This window comes from Camelus ferus, chromosome 5 (genome assembly GCF_009834535.1).
Source record: "Camelus ferus isolate YT-003-E chromosome 5, BCGSAC_Cfer_1.0, whole genome shotgun sequence".
Classification (NCBI taxonomy): Eukaryota; Metazoa; Chordata; class Mammalia; order Artiodactyla; family Camelidae; genus Camelus; species Camelus ferus.
The window spans coordinates 44,769,427-44,790,540 of NC_045700.1; the positions used below are offsets into that span (position 1 = coordinate 44,769,427).

At 37.6% G+C, this 21,114-nt stretch overlaps 1 protein-coding gene across 1 annotated transcript; it reads left to right on the forward strand.

Moving 5' to 3' along the window:
* The first annotated feature begins 1,230 nt into the window (after positions 1 to 1,230).
* On the forward strand, positions 1,231 to 20,169 carry LOC106730172 (glutamate-rich protein 2-like). Its single transcript, XM_032479666.1, has 8 exons — positions 1,231 to 1,397; positions 1,522 to 1,567; positions 11,388 to 11,436; positions 11,666 to 11,702; positions 13,837 to 13,932; positions 16,625 to 16,773; positions 19,680 to 19,876; positions 20,027 to 20,169. Exons 1-8 carry the CDS (start codon positions 1,378 to 1,380, stop codon positions 20,054 to 20,056), a joined length of 624 nt encoding a protein of 207 aa, XP_032335557.1. The 5' UTR covers positions 1,231 to 1,377; the 3' UTR covers positions 20,057 to 20,169.
* Positions 20,170 to 21,114: the final 945 nt, after the last annotated feature.

The following is a 21,114-nucleotide window of genomic DNA, read 5'->3' on the forward strand; positions in this document are numbered from 1 at the left end:
GGTATGCGTGTCATAGAGGAGATAGTGGTTTGCTACGTCCTTATCAGGCTAGGGATGTGTTCTTCAATGACTTCATTGAGCTCTTTTAAAAACTTCCGTTCTGAAACTTCCATTCTGGCTTTTTTCCTTTGCCTCTTTCCTGCCATCCAGGGCTCCAAGGAGATTTAGAGTGAATGTGAAGAGATGATTAAGAGAATTTTAAAGTAACAGAATCTCTATATACTCTTGGTTCCTGAAATGGTCCACCTGGTTCCATTTTAATAATAATTATAAAATTTACCATTTTTAAGCATCTCTATATGTCAGAATTTTATATACTTTATGTCATTCGAAGCTCCCAACCATCTACAAAGGCACATATCCCCTTAGAGAGCGCCTAAGAGGTTAAATAGCAATTATATCTCATATCAGGTGAAATTTGAATCCAGATCTTGTTCCAATAAATGCGCCTCCCTCCTTCAAAACACGTTGCCTGGTGCCTGACCGCATCCCAAGTGGAGAAAAACAACCAATTCTTTCCTAGAAGCCAAGCTTGAGGGACCCTTAGAATTTTCTAATAGAAATGCTCCCTATGCTCTTCTGTGACCAAAGCAGTTTTTAAAGCAGTAAAACCTTCCACGGTCCAATGTCAATTTCACATCCCAGGACTTGGGCCCTGCTAGTGGGAGAAGAGGGTCCCTGGTTCTAATCATTCAAATCTGATCTCTGGAGAAACGAGTCCGAAGATCCCCCTCACCCCCGGAAACCCATAATCTTCTTGAGGTGACCTAAGGTTGGGGGACCAAGTCCTGCAGGGGACATTTGTTCATCCAAATCCAGGGACAATCCTCTCTCCCAATTCAAGACATCGTTTACTCCATAGGTTTAAAGCACTAATGAGGCCACCCGACTTTTTCCTCTCTTCCCGCCAAGAACAGAAGCAGCTCTGGACATCGAAATTCCATCTCCCCTCATTTTGCCCTTCTCAAAGTGACCAGTGCACGTGCAGACGAGGGTCCGAAGGTGTATGCACTCAATTCTCTGCCTGGTAGGATCCCTCTAACCTTCGGCCTCTGCAGGACCTGGGTCACTGGCTTCCGAGACTCGCGGAAAGTAACCAGCCCCTGGCCCCGCCCCCTCGCGGCCCCCGCCCCCTCGCGGCCCCCGCCCCCTCGCGGCCCCCGCCCCCTCGCGGCCCCCGCCCCCTCGCGGCCCCCGCCCCCTCGCGGCCCCCGCCCCCTGCCCCGGGAGCGCCCCGCCCCTTCCTCTTCTCTTTTCCTCAGCGGCGGGGCTCCTGTTGTGCGCGGTCTGGCCTCCTTGGCAACGCGGCGTCTACCGCTCCACGTTCCCAACACGGAGCCGACCAGGAGCTGCTCTGACTTTCTGTCTACTCTTCCTATGGTCGGCGTGAGAGGCGGGTAAGAGGCGCCGCGTCGACCACGGTCGCACTCTCCCCTTCCCCGCGAGCAGCTTGACCCAGCCCTCTCCTCAGACTCCCCCAGGCCCGGCGCCTGAACCCGCAAACTTCTCTGCCCACTCCAGGTTCGGGCTCTGGCGCCCCACGGCAGCCGAGGCGGCGCGCGAGAAGGTAGGATCCGGTACACCTCGTACTTGGCGTCCTCCTCTGGCTGTAGTCGGGCACTGAGGAAGGGATACTTGAGTCTCTGTGGGTGTGCTAACTGGGCAGTTCTGACAGGCGTGTCTACACCATCATTCTCTGATCTGCCGATTCGCACGCGCCAATTCCTCCACCCCCACCCCCCCACACCCCCACCCCCCAAAAAACAATGAAAATGGCCAATTTCCATCCCAGGGCTTCCGGCAGCTTCCCTTGAGCCTCAGGTACCCCCTTCCCGTTTTTTTCTTAACTTTTTTTTTTTTTTTTTTTGGAAACGGCTTAATGGCCAATAGGAGCGAGCCAATGGCTGTAGCTACTACGTCATTACTCGCTAGACGACTTGCTCGACCATAAAAAATTTCTGAGAAATTTGAACAAATCTTTAAACTTCCCGGGGCCTTCTTTTCATCTTATGTAAAATGAGGGGCTTGGACAACGGATCACTTCTGAGGTCAGTTTTCAGCCTTCTATGAGAGAACGAATTGACTTGAGATTTCCAAAATCAAGATACTGTGGTCTTTTGACTGAAACTACGCTACACTGTGCCTCTGTAGCATCTAAATTAACACGTGGCATAATTACAGATTTATCGTCTGGCTTCCCAGAGGGCACAGGTGAACTGGATGAATCTGTTCTTTACCCCAAGAGACCCCTGGAAGTTGCTTTTTTTTTTTAAATAAATCTGAAAAAGACACTGAAAGTGTCTTTTGATTTGTTACAGTCCCCTAAAAACCGGATATAATGATTCCCCAAATCCACCTTGTTAATTTTTTTTTCCAGTTGAAGCTTTGGTTTTTTTAATCTCAGGAAAGCAACAGCACTGCTTTTTCAATGTTAAGAGTTTACCAAAGCTGAGTTCCAACACATTTGTAGGGATTCCACTACATCACTCTATAGAATTCCAGTGCTTCCTACCCCCACCCCTCACTACCACCATTTGAGCTCAGTCTCCAATGTTTTCTCACCCTTCATTGCCCCATCCAGACTCAATTGTGCACGTAGAACTGGCTTCCTTAGAATTCAATTTCAGCACTGTCCTTGCTAGGCTGTGAGGAAGAGGAGGAGTTGTAATTATAATTGTATTAGGAGATAGATACTATTATTTATTATCAGCTATTTATATTAACCCTCACAGTAACTCTCTGAGATAGTGTTTTTAACCTCATTTTACAGTTGAGGAGAGTGAATCATGGAGAGATTAATGCTAAAGATCACACAGTTTGCTGGGATTTGAACATAGGCAATCTGACTCCAGAGCTGGGCTGCTAGCACTACATTATGCTGTAAAGGAAATATATAAAACTTATAGGTAGTCATTTTTAAATATGAATGTAAGTGATAGTCTCTGAAACCATTTTTATACATGTTTCAGACTATGCAGTGAAATATTGCCCGCTGTCCTGTTTCCCCACTAAGCTTCTCTGAGATGGACAATGGTGCTTAATCAGCTCTGTCGCTCCTTCTCACAACAATTTCAGGCCCTGAGCATGTAACTATTTATAAAATCATTCTTTGCCTATTAGAATAAAAGGTAGCTTATAAAAACAGTACAACAGGATAAAATAATTGCACATATGGGATGAAGAAAAAATATATTTTTCAGTATTAGAAGAGAAACCTAAAATGAGAATTTTGTGAAATTTGAATTTTAAATATGGGTAACTCATTTTATAAAAGTTTTTTTTTTTGAAGCTTTGTAGAATCCAGATAGAACCTATTTGGCACTATTGGCTGCTAGTTAGTGAGTACTTAATCCGAGAGGAGTGGGGTATGAGATGGTTTACATTCTTTTTTGGTACTAAGTCTTTATAATCTAGTGTGTATATCTCAAGTGAACGAACCACGTTTCAAGTGCTCAGTTGCCACATACGGCAAGTGGCTACCATACTGGACAGCAAAGCTCTAGTTTAGTATGTTCTTTTCCTTTGCTTTCTTGTTTTCTTCTTTCCTGTTCCATTTGTTTAACAAATATTTATTGAGCACCAATTTGTATGACATGGAGTGCACTAGGTACTAGAGATTTTTTTTTTTTTTTAAGTGGCTTGAATTTATCTGTTCTTTGAGGCCAAAAAACTAGCTGAACTAATTGGGCTGTTGACTGGGGTTTTGGTTGTTGAGAGAGAAAGTCAAGTTTCCCTTGAAGGCTAGAGCTGTATCACCTAAAACTTAAGAATTGCTGGGAGCCTCATGTTTTACACCATGTGTAGAAAATCTGTCTGCAGTGAAAAAGAAGAATGAGGCCCACCTGCAGGGAAAAGCTGAGGTGAACAAGGGAAAGCCCCCGTGCAAGCCCCACCCCACTCCCTGACCACACCTGTAGCCACTGTGTCCTGATTTCCACAGAGATAAGTATTCAACTCTTGGGTTCTATGAGCCAGCGCTTCCTTTTTTGTGCTTACGCTACCTTGAGCATGGTTTCTGTAACTTGCAACCAAGAGTCCAGGCTCATACAGCCAAGAAGCCAAAACCTATGACCTTTCTTTTAGAAATGAGCCCATGATGTCCCCCACCCTGCTGTGCCCTGAACCCCAAAGTACGTGTTTATTACATAATACACAGAATATTTTCAAACATATGTAATCATATAATTATGCCTTTTCAGTCATTTTGTCATGAACATTTTATATACTTAACCTAAGTAGATACATTCATGTTCTGATTAATACTATCCCATCTTTCTATATAATTCTTTCAGTACTTTTTTCCTTAATAAAAATAAATTTATATCTGCTTTTCCCCCCTCTTAGAATCATCCCTCCCTATTCTATGGGCCTTTCTTTTTCACTATAAGAGCATTCTAAGCCAGTTAAATTGCTTTATATCATTCCAATGGTTTTATTCAATCAGTATCTGCATACCTTTAAAGTGGTGCAGCACCCACACTCATGAGTAAGAGCCAGTCTCTGCTCTCCAGAAACTTATATCCTGGTGGTACAGTCATTCTACCATAAGCTATATGTGCATTTTCTTGATGGATTCTTTTCCTGTACCTTCTTTTTTTTTTTTTTCATCCTGCTTCTTAATTCTTAAATGTTAGTATTTCCCAGGATTCCATCCTTGGCCTTTTCTTATTCTGCATGGCCCATGCCATCCATCTCCACTCTTTCACAGCTATCTCATACATCATCTTCTCTCTTGAGTTCTAACTCTCTTTTCAGTAGACTAGAACACTTGATTTCAGATGACTACAGGTATCTCCAACTCAGAGTTTCCAAAACCAAATTTATTATCCCCCAGAATGTACTCCTTTCTTGGTACTCATCCTGGCCATCCAATCTAGAACCATCAAAATCTTTTGTTCTCCCTCACTTCTATGCCCATGGACTCTCAGTTTCACCTCACTTTTTGTTCCGAGTGTACCTTCCTGGCTTTGGACATCATTTTTTCCTTGGAGTAGGGTTTGACAGACTTTTTCTGTAACAGGCCAGATAATAAGTATTTTAGGCTTTGTAGGCATTACAGTCTTTGTTGGAACTTTTCAACTCTGCCATTGTATCTTGAAAGCACCCACTGACAATGTACAAAGAAATGAACATGTCTGAGTTCACATAAAATTTTATTTATAAAGATAGGCAGTGAGTCATATTTGGTCCATGGATGGTAGTTTGCCAAGCCCTGCTTTGGGCTGTTGTTTGGACCAGCCTCTTAACTGGTCTCTCCACCTTCCATTCCCTCACAGGTGGAGGAAAATATCTGTTAAGGAAATGCACATAAGCAAAATGTAGACAGATAAGCACAGAGTGATGGAATGACTGTACCACCAGGATAGGCTTCATCTGTTGCCATTCTCTAACACTCTGCGGGACTACCTTCCTTCCTGTTGACTGACCACTTGACCCTGACTTGGTTAAGTAAATGCCACCTTCAAAGCCTGACTCAGTCTGGCTTCCCACTGCAGGTAGAGTTGGTCACTTCTTACTCTGTGCTGCCACGGCCTATGTTAACTCTAGTGTCCTGGCTCTTATTACGTGATAGCAGGTGTGTTAGCCTCTTGTGGTTTCAAAGAGTAGGAGCCACATTAGTCAAGGTCTCTTGGTTTCAAATGACAAAACAACTCCAGCTTGTTTTGGCAAAAAGGGAAATCAGTTGGCCCGTGGTAAAGGCAGAGGTTGAGCTGGAAACAGGGGCTCAGATATCAGGGATGTCTGTCTCTCCCTCCCACTCCACCCCCCGTCCCTGTCCCTCTCTCTCTTCTTCATCTCTCATCCCTGATTCTTTTGTATATTCTGCTACACTCTCAGGCTGCTTTTCCCCTGAAACCTAGAACCATGGCTGCTGGGAACTCTGCACTCATATTCTCTTCCCTTTGTGACAGTTCCACTTGGAAAAATCTCTGAGGAAGATTGTGATGAGCTTAGCTCAGATCACAGGCTCAGCCCTTGGTCCAGTCCCTGTGTTAGCTTCTGAATTACCATGATTGGTCTGTCTTAGGGTAGTACTGCTCTTGTGTTTGGGGAAGGCTGAATCTGTCAACCACATAAGGGGGAATGGGCTATAGGCAGACAAAATTTTATTCTAGGGATATTTGCAGAAATTAAAATACTTGGGGGAGGATGGCAAACCCAGAGAAAAGGCCTCAGAACTGGATTCTGGAACTGGAAGGATGTTCAGGGACAGCTCTTTTGACTGGACTGTCTCTCCATCTATCTTTCCAATTCTGCCTCCTCTGCCTTCTGACTCGCCTTGGATATCTCCAGTCCATGAGCTCCAAGAAGAAGGGATTTGACTGATCCTGTTTGGGCAGTATGGAAATTACATTGGAGCCCCTAGAAGGAAGCATTTAGTATAGTACTTTGAGGCTCGGTCTGTTCCACATACATAGGAAGTTAGTACGTGTGTCCCCAGAGCTTATTAAAGACATATCTGATACATAGTAGGTGCTCATCAAAGGTTTGTTTTAAATAGACATTGAATATTACATGAAACTTGGGAGTTAGCCTGTGTTCCTGTTACCACCAGGATTTTTGAAAGACATCAGGAGAGTCTGCCCATGTACCAAAAGCCAGAGGGCGCACTTGGTAGAGACTCAAAGTGCTGATGAAATGAATGTTGTGATGTTAACATTAACTGTAATCAGTGGTTATGAATCTACAGGGTGTGCACTTACATACTGTTCTTTCTGAATACCATGACCCCAATTTGAATAGGCACCACTGGGTAGAGAAGAGAATTGAAGTAGCACAAAGCCAACAGGAAAGCTCACATGTGTGTAAGAGGTGAATAAACAAAGAGGTGGGCACAAATAGTATTGCAAAGTTTAAGTTGTGTTTTTTTTTAAATAGATGATACATTTATTTTATTCCAATTTCAAGAGGAACAACAGATGTAAAGTAAAAAGCTCCCTCCCACCTTAGTCCTGCAGCCATCCCTTTTTCCTCCCCAAGAGTCAACCAATACTATGTTTCTTTTCTGAAAGCATTTCTTTTCAGAAATATTTTTTGCATATTAATAGTCATTTGAAAAAATACATATTATCTGTGCAATGGCTGTACCTTATTCAGATCGATTATCAGTCTCTGCTTTAACTTTACCTGTGTTCTTGATTACTCTTTTTCCCTGGAGTCAGTGGTCGTTCTAAGCAAGTATCATTACTTTGATTTATGTGATTAATTAATTAATTAAAAGTCCTTAGAGCCAGTCTGCTTGTCTCAGTAACAATACAGCCCCCTTTTTGTTTCCCTAAGCAATCTTAGCCCCATAGGACATCTTTCCAGTTCTTTTTTAGATAAACCATCTAGTTGTTTCTACTGGGCCCCTCCTATATGCTAGGCACTATGCTAAACACTTTACTCAGATCATCCTATTTAATCCTTAAAATGAGCCAATGAAGTTGGCACCATTGTGATCCCTGTTTTACAAATGAAGGAACGGAGGCCCACAGAACTTGAATAACTTACCCAGGTTTGCAAGGGAAGTGGCAGAACTGAGATGTGAACCAATGTCTTTCACTCAAGAGCCTCAACTCTTTTTTTTTTATTATTAAAGTATAGTTGATTTACAATATTGTGTTAGTTTTAGGTGTACAGCAAAGTGATTCAGTTATATATATATATTTTTCAGATTATTTTCCATTGTAGTTTATTACAAGATATTGAGTATAATTTCCCGTGTTGTACAGTAAATCCTTGTTGCTTATCTTTTTTATGTATAGTAGTGTATATCTGTTAATCCCATCCTCCTAATTTATCCCTCCTGCACCCTGGTTGGTAACCATTGATTTATTTTCTCTGTCTGTGGGTCTGTTTCTAAGATATATAGATTCAATTCTATTATTTTTTAGATTCCACATGTAAGTGATACGGTATTTGTCTTTGACTTCACTTCGTATGATATTATCCAAGTCCCTCTGTGTTGCTGTAAATGGCAGTATTTCATTCTTTATTATGGCTGAGTAATATTACATTGTATATATTGTATTCCACTGTGTGTGTGTGTGTGTGTGTGTGTATACACACCCCATTTTAAACCATTTGTCTGTTGATGGGCACTTGGGTTGTTTCCATGTTTTGGCTATTGTAAATAGTACTGCTATGAACACTGGGGTGCATGTATCTTTTCAAATTAGAGTTTTCATCTTTTCTGGATATTTATCCAGGAGTGGAGTTGCTGGATCATATGGTAGCTCTGTTTTTAGTTTTTTCCATAGTGGCTGCACCAATTTACATTCCTACCAACAGAATACGAGGGTTCCTTTTTCTCCACATCCTCTCCGACATTTATTATTTGTAGACTTTTTAATGACAGCCATTCTGACTGGTGTGAGTTGATACTTCATTGTGGTTTTGATTTGCATCTCTCTAATAATTAGCAACGTTGAACATTTTTTATATGCATCCTGGCCATCTATATGTCTTTGGAGAAATGTCTGTTTAGGTCTTCTGCCCATTTTTGATTGAGATGTTTGTTTTTTTTTTTTTTTTGATATTGAGTTATATAAGCTATTTGTGTTTTGGATATCAACCTCTTGTCATCACATCATTTGCAAACATTTTCTCTCATTCCCTAGGTTGTCTTTTCATTTTGTTGATGGTTTCCTTTGCTGTGCAAAAGCTTTTAAGTTTGATTAGGTCCCCTTTGTTTATTTTTGCTTCTATTTCTTTTGCCTTTAGGAAATTGATCTAAGAAAATATTGCTATGATTTATGTTCGAGAATGTTTTGTCTTTTAGGAGTTTTATGGTGTTGTGTCTTACATTTAAGTCTTTAAATCATTTTAAGTTTATTTTTGTACATGGTGAAAGGGAGTGTTCCAGTTTCATTAATTTACATGTAGCTATCCAGCTTTCCTAACAGCACTTACTGAAAAGACTGTCTTTTCTCCATTGTATATTCTTTCCTCCTTTGTGGTAAATTAATTGACCGTAGGTGTGTGGGTTTATTTCTGAAGAGCTCCAACTCTTGAGTATTACTCTATACTGCAGGCCCCGCCCCACCAAGAATTCAATTTTATGAGAGGAGATTAAATGAACATTTTCCTAGGCCAGAGCTAGCAGAGACTGGGTTTCCACCAAGGATTGGGATCTGCACATCCTAGGTTTTTCTTTATCAGGTGAAAATGAGAGGAGAATTATATGCATTGACGTTTCATCCAGGTAAAGGGTAGAATGTAGCAATCCATAAAGATCCTAGGGCTGGAAAGAGAAGAAAGCTCTAAATATAAAGAGGATGTCTAACCAGACATATGGGTACCCACAGGATTGTGGAAATTTGTAGCATGAAAGTATCTCTCATGAGAGGCCACCTCAGATATCTTTTGTTAAGGCCTTCTTTGGTTCATTTATTGGATTGTTTCAGCTCCTGAGCTCTACTGCCCTAGAGAATCAGGAGTAAAATTTTTCATTTATCCTAGAGTTTGGTCTTCTACAACAGTTTTTCCCAGAAAGAGGCCTTGCTTTTCTGAAGGACTTTAGCTCTCTCTCTGAGCTTCTCATAGGGATAATCAAATTAATAACATATATAATATCTGGCTAGATCAGAAAACAAAGCTTGAGGCAAAAGTTTATGTATACTGCTTTACTCCAGAGTGCAAATTGTTACCAAAGGCAAGTTCATGTGCCCAGCACACCTTGAGGCCAAACAAACTGGAACATGAGTTTGGAGCAAAGAAAGGTTTATTGAAGGGCCAAGCAAGGAGGATGGGGTGGCTCCCCCGAAGGTTTTCAGCAAAGCATGTTTAAAGGCCAGGTAAGGGAGAGGGTCATAGGGTACGTGATCAGCTCATGCACAGTTCTCTGATTGGTTGATGTTGAGGTAACAGGGAGGTCAACACTATCAACCCCTAGGTGCCAGAGGTCTGGGGACCAAGTGCTTTCGATCATCAAGTAGTTAGTTTCTTCCCTTGGGTGGTGGTTTTTAGCATATATCTGAAATATACATAAGATACTATGCTCTGGGTACTTCAGAGAGGAGCTACAGCAGAGGGTATGGTTACAAAATCAGTGTGAGGGAGATTTAAAAAGAGAAAAACTTAATGCAAAATAGTGAAGCTTCTCCTTTATTGTCTATAGTTTTGGCCCTGAATTTTGTATTCCAGAAATCCCTAGGTGTGTACTACTAATAATTTTTAAAGCCTGGCTTGGGATCTGGGGACAAATGTTAGGGGAGGAGAGGGCAAGTGAATTATTACTTACGAAAACTTTAAGTGTGGCATCTCTCACACATTAAAAAAAAAAGCCCAACACCTTGAGAGTTTATTTTTGATCTTTACAATTAGAATGGAATTGATTCAGATATATAAAGAACTAAATTGTAGGCAATTCAGTCTATATAGGCCAACTTTAAAAAGGTAAACCTTCACAGAGAAAACATTGTAACTTGAAAATATTAATAAACCCATGACGGAATGTATAAGGTAAGAATTGTATTTTAAAATGTATCTTTGGATAAAATCAAAGGTTAATTTTTAAATGCGTTTGTTGAAATAATATTTTATTGAAAATACTGTTTCTTGAAATATCATGGAAAAATATCTTGTTCTGGCTAATACACACTCTTCAAAGGTGTTTTTCATAACATGGATGAACTGGGGTGTGGCAGGTGGTTTGGGTTACATGTTGTTTTGCTTTGTTAAAGTGGGAGGAGAAAAGCGGTGTTAGAAACATACACCACGCTCAATTTATGGTTTCTGGGGTCAGCTCTGTAGGAAAGGGGAGCCCTCAACCTGCCATTGGTTGTATTTGGATCTACATCTAGGGTCCAAGTTACGTAAAACCAAAAAGGTAATGGAGAATTAGAGGCTAATTTAATATATCACTTTCCTAACATATAAAATTATTCCTATACTCTTTTTACATAAACTCCAAGGTGAATGGGAAGAAGAGGAAGGGTTGATTCCTCTAGAATTTTTTTTAAACTAATTTCATTATCCAGACAAATGATGGTTTGTTTTTTTTTTTTTCACTTAGGATGGAAATAATGCTGCTAAATACAAAAGGAAAATATGTGTTTACTACCATGCCAACAGACTGAATACTGCATTTTTTTTACTAGTATTTATAATAATAAATTTATACTAGTGTTTAAAGACTTGTGAAGTAAATAGTTTGGTTTTTGTAGGAATTATCTAGACAAGACAGATGCTGTGAAGGTAAACATATAAACTATTTTTTAGGATGCTTCACTTCTAATTTACCATCAGTTTATATAGTTTTTGAATAATTGGCTTAAGTATAAAATTACATTTTAGCCTAGATAATAGAAATGTTTATATAAAGGCTATGAATGAATTATTTCAAATACTGCAAACTAAAATAATATTGATAATACTAGTTTTTATTTCTGCTTCTATTTTAGGCACCAAAATATCAACAGAATGGCAGATTGCCAGTGCTTGATCCAAAGGGTAAATGATTTATTACTGAAAAAGAATATATTTGACCACCCTTTTGTCCTGAATATTAAGAAGACAGTCTACTGGGATGGTTGAGTGTGGTTGAAAGACTTAGCAATTAAATCCTTTATTATATTGCCTGTCATTCAAACAGTGCCTAAATATTTGCCAGTCAGGAATTTCTATTAAGAATATCATTATTGGTAAAATACTGAGTTGATTTTTTTTTCTTCTCTTTCAGAAAAAGTGGTGATTGAACCAAATGAGGCAATATCAGAGTAAGATGTCTCTGGCTGTGCATCTGATCTATCACATGCCTTTCAAGCAATTAGAACTAGATAATGCAATCATTTGTCACCCAATTAAATTTGAAAGGCCAGAAATGCATGGATTAGCACTGAGCTTTTGCTTCAGTCAAAGCAATTGTTACTTAGATAAAAGGACATCTAAAATGAAAAAGGAATTTTTATAAAAGTGTAGAGGTGTGGATAATATTCAAATCTGCTTTTAAAATCCTTAAACATCAAGTATTCTGTATTTTACTTATATAATTTTCATTGCTTATTCCTATTTCCCTTTGATACTTGCTCATTTCTTTGAGAATATAATTTTAAATGAATATTTACCTTAAAATCAAACAGATTCTTAATTTACTATGAGAAGAACCATTACTATCAAGTAAGGAAAATAATCACACCAACTAGTTGAACAGATTGGTGTTAAAAAGAATTATAGTCCATTTTTAATTTGATAGCTAAATATTAACTACCTGCTTTGTTCAAGGCACTGATTCTGATAATTTATGAAAGCCTTTCCTGATATGATCATCTCCAACCCCCTGAAAAAAAACTTCAATTATTTATTCCATGAAAAATTACACTTTGAAAAGTTGATCGTAAAAATATATTCATGGGGATCAACTATTGACAGATTGGTAGGTGCCATTCTGGTGGGATTCTATTCAAATTGATACTGTTTTGACTTATTCTGAATATTATTGGCTAGGGAACATTCTACCTTATGCAGCATATATTTTAATTTTCATATTGTCAAGGGTAAAAATTAAAGTTATGGCCCACCTTGGCTTTTGTTGTAAATTGTATATTAAATATATATTTTTATGTTAAAGAGAAAGTAATGTATTACAGATCAGTGATGGAGAATCTGTGTTTATTACAGATTAAATGATATAGACAACCAGAAAAAATTTAATGCCCCATTAAGTATATTAATCTAGATGTAATTATGTATTATATATCCTATTACATGGTTGAAAACATTTAAATTAAAAGTCTAAGAAAATTTTAGTAGTCTTTGAGGGAAATATGATATAACTTTCAATAATAATAATGGGAGTTAGTAGTCGTTAATGAAAATAAATTACTGTTGTGTCTGTGAACCCCAGTGTTCTAGACTGTGATGAGCACTGCTGGAATTGGAGCAAGGGGGAATCCACATCCTGAGGATAAACCAGATGCAGTCTGGGCCAGAATAGGAAAGCAGACTGGCTCCTTGTTCTCTTGACCTCATTAATAATTGTATCTGCTTATCAGACTACTTTTTGCAAGGGCAGCATGATCATGTTCCCGCCACGTTACTGGCAGAGAAGAGTTTGAGTTTGGTTGGGTTTGGTTGTTTGGAGTGGGGGAGCTGGAGGGGTGGGTAGGGAGCCAATAAACTTCATAGGTGTGTGACTTTGTCACCTCAGGTACCTCACCCAGACTTGAAGGTAAACAGAGCCAATCCTGGGGAAAAAAAAAAAGATTAAATAGGAAAACAGAAAATCACGGGGGGAACTTTACTTGGGGAACAGTGTGATTAACCTGCAAAGCTGATGTATTTTCTCTATGTAACTTACATTCCACTCTCCACCTGCCTTCTGGCTCCACAGTGTGACTGGCAAGTGAAATTTCCTACCAGGTCCTGGCCAGGTTAGGGTGGGGAAAACGAGAAGTTTTCTTTCCCCACAAGTTCTTTGCCTTAATCTTCTGATTGGTTCTTCATTCTAATCTGCGTCACAAGGACTATGTGGACTTTATAAACTAGGAGTTCAAACTTCCCTGCACACAAAGCCCAAATCTCTCATTTCCTTTTTTCCTCCTGGATCCCATCAAAGAGTTTATCTACCCAACAGATTGCACTTAATTAGCAAACTATTTTCAACAGTAAAAGTAGCATATGTCTTTAATGCTGGACAAAGTTTTCTAGGTCTTAGACCTTTGATCTGTTGGTTTTTTGGTCAAGCTTTCAAGTACACTTAAAGATGGGAGGGGAAAATTGCTAAAGCAAACCCACAGCACTCAACCCTTTGAGGTTGAAAACCTACATCTAAAGGTTATTCCATAATCATATGTTTTATGTCTTCTAAAATGTATGACATGTTATTTTTTATTCCCATTTTTATACTTTAAGTAAATGCCTCTTTAGACGCAGACCAAGATTGGCAAGCAAACTTTCTATGTCACCAACACAGGTCTCTCTAACTGTATCTAAGACAGCCTCAAAAAAGTAAGTTTTAATTAATTTTGTTTCAGGCTTATGTTTGATAAATATAAATCATTTGAAAACAAAGTTTAAAATATAAACTTCTTTTAAAAATTATTAACTCCAATAGAAGTTTGGGGACATTTCATAAACATGTCCAATGTGTTCAACATACTAAGAAATAATTTTTTAATATATATTTTATTTATTTGTTGTTGTATTATCTAATTATTCTATTTTGGTGGAGGTGGGGGGTAATTAGATTTATTTATTTTTAGAGGAGGTACTGGGGATTGAAGTCATGATCTCGGGCATGCTAAGCATGCGCTCTACCACTTGAGCTATCCCCTCCCCAACTAAGAAATAATTCCAAAGTCTAGGTTATCTGCTCTCTAGCATAAATATGTTCCAGTGGGATATCTAACTTGACTGACTCTCTAACCTTAGTAGATACTAAATTAAATGCCTTTCATCTTCAAAGTAAAAATTTGAATCTTTCCTCAATTAAAACTGTATTTAAAGAAAACAGATCTTTTAGAGTCTACTGGTTATCTGTTTTTCTTAAATGGTTAGAGGTACTGTTACCATAAATAATGTCACATTCTCAAGTGAAGTCATCAGTTGAAGAGGAGATTGGAGTTTGGGCCTCTACTACTTTGAAACTATATACAAGAAAAGACTGTCAGAAAGTGAGCAGAAAAGGATTTCATATTTTACTGTTAAAATGATGATTTTGTCACTTTCTCATATGTATTTTTATGGCATATTCACTGCTTCCAAATAGTAATATCCTATCTGTCTTCAGGCCGTTGAGTATGTTGTGTCATTAAGATTATTAAAGGTATTTTAAATTATTCACATACCAAGAACTAGACTAGCTAAATTTCCCTCCTTAGAGATATAACTTAGTGAATATATAATTACCATATTTCGTAGATTCTGAAGCACACACATTTTGTTTGTATTTTAACATCTCTTACAATTGATGGGATCTTAGAGCTTTTTCTTTCTTAAATATCTTGTAAGTATGTCTTGTAATAAGTCAGTATGTCTTGTAATGTGGTATCTTTGCATGGACTTAGAGATTATTATACTAAGTGAACTAAGTTAGGCAGAGAAAGACAAATATATGATATGATTTATATGTGGAGTCTAAAAAAATAATACAAAGGAACTTATTTATAAAACAGAAATAGACTCACAGACATAGAAAACAAACTTATGGTTACCAAAGGTGAAAGGGTTGGGGGAGGGAGAAATTAGGAGTTTGGGATTAACAGATACAGACTACCATGTATAAAATAGATAAATAACAAGGATTTGCTGTATAGCGCAGGGAACAATATTCAATATCTTATAATAACCTATAATGGAAAAGAATATGAAAAGTATATATGTGTGTGTGTGTGTGTGTGTGTGTGTGTGTATGTATGTAGAACTGAATCACTTTGCTATTGCTATACACTAGAAACTAACACAATATTGTAAATTAACTATAGTTCAATTTTTTAAAAAGAGAGAAACAAATAGATGGTAACTTAGATTCAATGAAATACTGTAATTTGTGGCCGGGGTTGGGGGATGGTGGGAAAGGCAGTAAAGTCTCCTATATAGATTAGGTATTAGAGCATATGAATTCTAGTAATCACTGTGGTGACCTTTGGCTTAATAGGACTCCCACCATGCTAGAAATTGAGTACTAAAATGACTTCTCAACTTTTCATATGTGGGGTTTCTTCTCGGATTCTTTCTTTCACAATTAGAAAATCGGGGAGGGTAGAGGCAGAACAAATGCAAATCATCTTTGCTGTGCATTTTTCATTACCAGAGAGGGATTTTGCTTTAGCAGCACATACTGGGGAAGTGAAGATTCCATTCCCTCTCATAGTATTAAAAATATAACAAGCTGTTCAGCGTATTTGCTAACTCACTGTACAAAACCACTAATTTAACTACTAATGTTCTAGATTCACATTTCAATGGACATAAAACATAGTCATCATAACTTTGGGGGAAAATATACTTTACGTCTTTTTATATCTTTCCATGCAAACTAGAAATTGAATTTTTTAAACTCAGTAAAGGAGACACAGTAAAAGAATATTAAGATGAACTTGAGGTTCTTTTTCCACCAGGGTGGATGCCTGTCTTTGTAAAAAGAGTGGACCACACAAGAATCCTCTGTGTCAATGCATTATCTATTGATGTGAGAATTCAGGCTTAAAGGCTAAAAGGGAAAATTAACCCATTTAAATTTTAGCCATTCAACGAAAAAGCAGGCTGCTTTATAATACGTCCAGGGATTAGTATTAGGGTTGGACTCTCCCAATAAACCTAGCATTTCGTAATGGTAAGAACTGACTTACAGACTTAAAGAAAAAAAACCCAGAAGGCATGTATTCCTTAAATAATTTTATTCCGTCATATCACAATGATGTGCCAGAGATATTCATATAATAGATCGCTTAAATGCTCTATGTTAACTCTGAAAAGATTCTAAAATCATTACGCAGTGACAAATGCCTAGTAGAAATAGAATTTTAATCATTAGTAAAAATTATTTTTAATGCTTCTCCACAAAGATAATTGCATTTTAGTTATTTATTGTTGGTGTATTATATTGTGTTTATATTAAATGTATGTTTGTGTATGAATCCATATAAAACCTTAAACATAATTGTGACTTAGAAAAGTATTTTTCCACTCTAACATTTAGGAAGGGCATCTCTTCAAGAAATATTGAAAATAAAGTCTCTTTAAAGAATGCTGAAAACAGAGTATCTTCAAAGAGGATTGAAAATAAAGCTATAGAAACAAATCTACAGTCTAAGCTATGGTCATCTTCCTTCGTAAAAGAAAACACAGGTAATAACATGCTGAAATAATTTGTTTTATTTAAGTAACTGTAGCTTCTAATTCAGCCCTCCTGCTCTAGGACCTTTGAGCTATTGACAGCTTATAGGTCTGGGATAAGTCATGGGAATGAGGAATTTTTCAACCTCGTATACCAGATGATTCCAATACTCAGGTGGGAATCCATGGGTATACATTACATAAAATGATAAGGATAGGTACTAGATTTTTAAAAAAATTCTCCCTTTTTTAATTCAAGTCTAAGTTTACAGTGTTGTGTTAATTGCTGGTGTACAGCATAATGTTTCAGTCATACATATACATACATTTCAGAATGAATTGAAATACCTGTGAAAGCATTAACGAATTCTATTTATTCAACATGGTTTACTGAGTGCCAGGCACTTGTTTAGAAGCTGTGGATACAATAGTTAGTAAATTGGCAGTGTTCTTCCCCTTATGAAGTTCAGAAGATAGCCAACTATTAAATAATAATGATAAACAATCACAAACAAGCAAGACAATGACAGGTTGGGATGGGTGCTGTAATGTAAATAAACAGCCCCTAGGAAGGGAAGACACCTTAGATCTAGGAATCAGGAAAGCTATCTTATGATCCTGAGTGTTTGTTAATTGAATGAGTCCCTGTGACATCACATAAAGTTCTTAATCCCCTATTATGACCATCCCTGGTGATGTCATTGTGATAAGTCGGTGAACAGGCTGGGTGCACATTGGAAGAGTCGGGTGGTTGTGAGCCGATGGCAACTGTAAAGGAAACAGGTAGATGGCCTGACTAGCCCCACCATCCCCCTCATGGAAGGACTTTGTATCCCTTTTGAGGATAGCACTTTTGCTTAGAGTCAACAGTTTGCCCAACTTTTTTTGGTCTGCATTTTCTTAACATTGTCTTCTCTCACACTTTCCTACATTTCCTTATTTTCTTCTTTCTAACCCTAGTGTTTCTACATTATTTAGACTAGCTCATGGCCACACTCCCATCAAAGAAGGCATCTCACAAGACTTCCAGACACTCAGACTCTTACAAGAAGGCGATGATGATAACACAAGTGCAGGTTGCAACTGTGAAGTTCATCTGTAGAGCCAAAGGAGTTGGCAAGCTCAGTAGTGCTTCCCAAAGAGATAATTTTAGGAAACACAGGGTAAACTGTTTAAGCAATTGCTTTAAAAGTGGTATATTTTAATGTGTATTAGAAAAAAATAATACAAGTCTTGGTTAAGAGTATTGACTGTGAAACCAAACTGACTCCCAGATCTACCTTAACTAGTGGTGTGAAGATAGGTGAGTTGTTTAATCTCTCTGTCCCTCAGTTTCAACTATAAATGGGACAAAAATTGTACATACTTCATTGGGATATTGAATTAATGAGTTTATATATGTAGTATTCAGAAGAGTAATGACATAATATTTGCTATGATTATATGTTATTTTATTTAAAAAATACTTCCATCAGTTTCATGGATGATAATATGATCTGGCAAAATTTCTAAGTTAAAAAAGTAGATTCAAAGAAAAGTATTAAGTAAATAGTATAGGTGATACTCTCAGGTGGCAAAATGGATGAAGATAGTATAAGAATTACTGAAATTTGGAAGATGTTCCAGTCGCTTATGCCAGGGAGATTTTACCTCTTAAATATTTCTCTAATATATCTCTTCCTCTCCATCCTTATTTTAACAGTGCTCTATCAACCGTCTATCTCATCTGGATTTTTAAAGAGACTTCTAACCTCTCTCCTTGCTCTTTTTGTTTTTGGTTTCCCCTCAAAGACATTTTCCAGCCTGGTATCCATGGGTTCCTTCAGAAATGCAGAATTGACCATACTTGTTTCCCTACTTAAATCTTTCATGACTAGCCCCTTCATTCTTAGGATAAAGTTCTGACTCCAAGGCTGCTGGGCCACAAGACTCCATTATTAGCTTGCCCCTGCCTGCTCATCTGGTCACATTGGTCACCATTTCAGCCTCAAATTTGACCCGTAAGCAGTATCAAAGTGTTGCTCCACACACATTCTCTCTGCCCTGGTTCATGCTGTCCCCTCTCCTTGGGAAAACTGGTCCTCTCAGGCCAGGATGGGTCTCTCCTTTGATACAAGTCTGTATCACTTGTATGTACTCCCATACAGTGTTACCATTATCCATTGTTTCTGATTCCACAGTTAGAATGTGAGCGAGTGCCCTGAGGTCAGCGATGGTTTATTTTTGTGTTCCTGGGCACTGAATGAGTAATCAGTAGTGCTTATTTTTTATTTTTCAGTCATATATGTTTGGTCATAGGTACTGTGACTTGACATTAATAAAAATTATCAATAATGTTATGTAACATCTGGTTGTATCTAGAACATTTCACATGTATCTTTTCCTATTCTGTGTGTGTGTGTGTGTGTGTAGAGAAAGGGAGAAAACTTTATTTTCAAGGATCAAAGGAGTGACATACATGCCTAATAATTATTCACTTTTCAACCTCTCCAGTCTTACTTCTACTTTGTAAGCTCTTTATTTCTTTATTTACATTCTTATTAGGGCAATTTAAGAAATTAATTTCTGTGGATAGAATAGCATTGATTTCTTTTTTCTTGAAAGTATTATATTCTTTTCAAACAAAACTGTTCTCCATTAATTACCATTTCAAGCACCAAACAATTAACACTAACATCCACTCAGTGTTATTGTCTGGCTTTTTCCTCTTTGACTTAGCAGGTTTAATACCTTTTTTTGGAAATGGAAGTCAGGTATGTTTACTGCAGTGCTGTTTAGTCATGAAAAAAAAAACAAAACCCTCCAGATCAGGAAGACATATAGTAAACATGTACACTAGCTACATTATAATTTAGGAGTAACCATTTTTAATGTTTGAATATTTTTCAATATTTAGTGATTAAATTACATATATTCAGCTTTAGGTGAAATGAACAAAGATGTAATCATTGCAGAGCGGAAGGAAAAGAATGGATATTGCCCTCAGGAGATTGATGATATCCAGTTGTCTGAATCAACAGACGATGATGATGAAGATGATACCGTTGATGAAGATAATGAGGAAGACGGGAACACTAATAAGGATACTCATGCCCCGTTAGAGTTAATGACAGAAGTAAGTTTTACTTGTACGTTATAACTTAAGAAACTTAAAAATACTAAAATAGCTAAATAATGTATAGCCTTAAAGATTGAAAAATAGTAAAAAGACCCTTGCCCACATACAGATGCTTACATGGCTACTCATTTCTCTTACTTTAACCAGGGTAGAGGTGAGAGAAGTTTCTGGAACTGACTTACAGTATTCTGGTAAGGGCAAAAACAAGAACAAGGGAAGTCTGGTCATAAAATTCTTCAAAGACTGCTTTAAGAAAAACTTTCTACTTATTGGGCACATGCCAGTTACCGGGGATATTTAGAAATAAATAAGAAAAGTGTGCCCTTACCCTTGAGAACTAACAGGCACATATTTATATAATGCAATTTTTAATAAATATGTGCTAGTAGAGGTGTTTGTAAAGTTCTCTGGGAACAGGGAGGATTTAGTGATTAATTGAGAAAAGAAGCAGGAGAAATGGGGTACAGGAAGGATTTTTAGAGGAAATGACATGAATGGAGCTTTAGAAACATAAAGGAAGAGGGACGTGTGGGAACAAATTGAGAAGGCATTCCTAGCATAGGAAACAGCATTGGCAAAAGCACTGAAGCCTGGAATGTCACTCCAAAATTGTACATAAACATTTACTGATAATTCTATGGAGAAAATAGTTTCACCTCGCTTGTTGTGATATCACAGTCTGCCTTTGATGTTACACAACTTCATGTGTATTATGATAAAGAACTTCATAATAGTACATTTACATTTCCCCCTTCTCATCCTTTGTATTATTGTTGTCATATATTTTACTTGTACATTTGCTATAAACCCCACAATACATTGTTCTTTTTGTTTTAAGATGGTCAATTATCTTTTAAAAAGTTTTTTTATTGGAAAATTTAAATTAAAATTTAAAAATTAATTTTTTGAAAGACATTTCTAGTTTTTATTCATAGCTTGTATAGATTCAAATTTCCACCTGGTACTGTTTTCCTTTTACCAGAAAAACTTTCTTTACTATTTCTCATAATGTAGTTCTGCTGGAAATGAATTCTCTCCACTTTTGTTTATCTGAAAAAAAGTCTTAATTTCATTTTCAGTTTTAAAGGACTCATTAGCTGGAGGTTATAGGGGGCCAGATTTTTTTTTTTCAGTACTTGGAAATGTTGCTCCGTTGTCTATTATTTTTGCTTAGTTTCAGACAAAATGTCTGCTGTTATTCTTATCTTTATTTACATGTATGTGTCTTTTTTTTA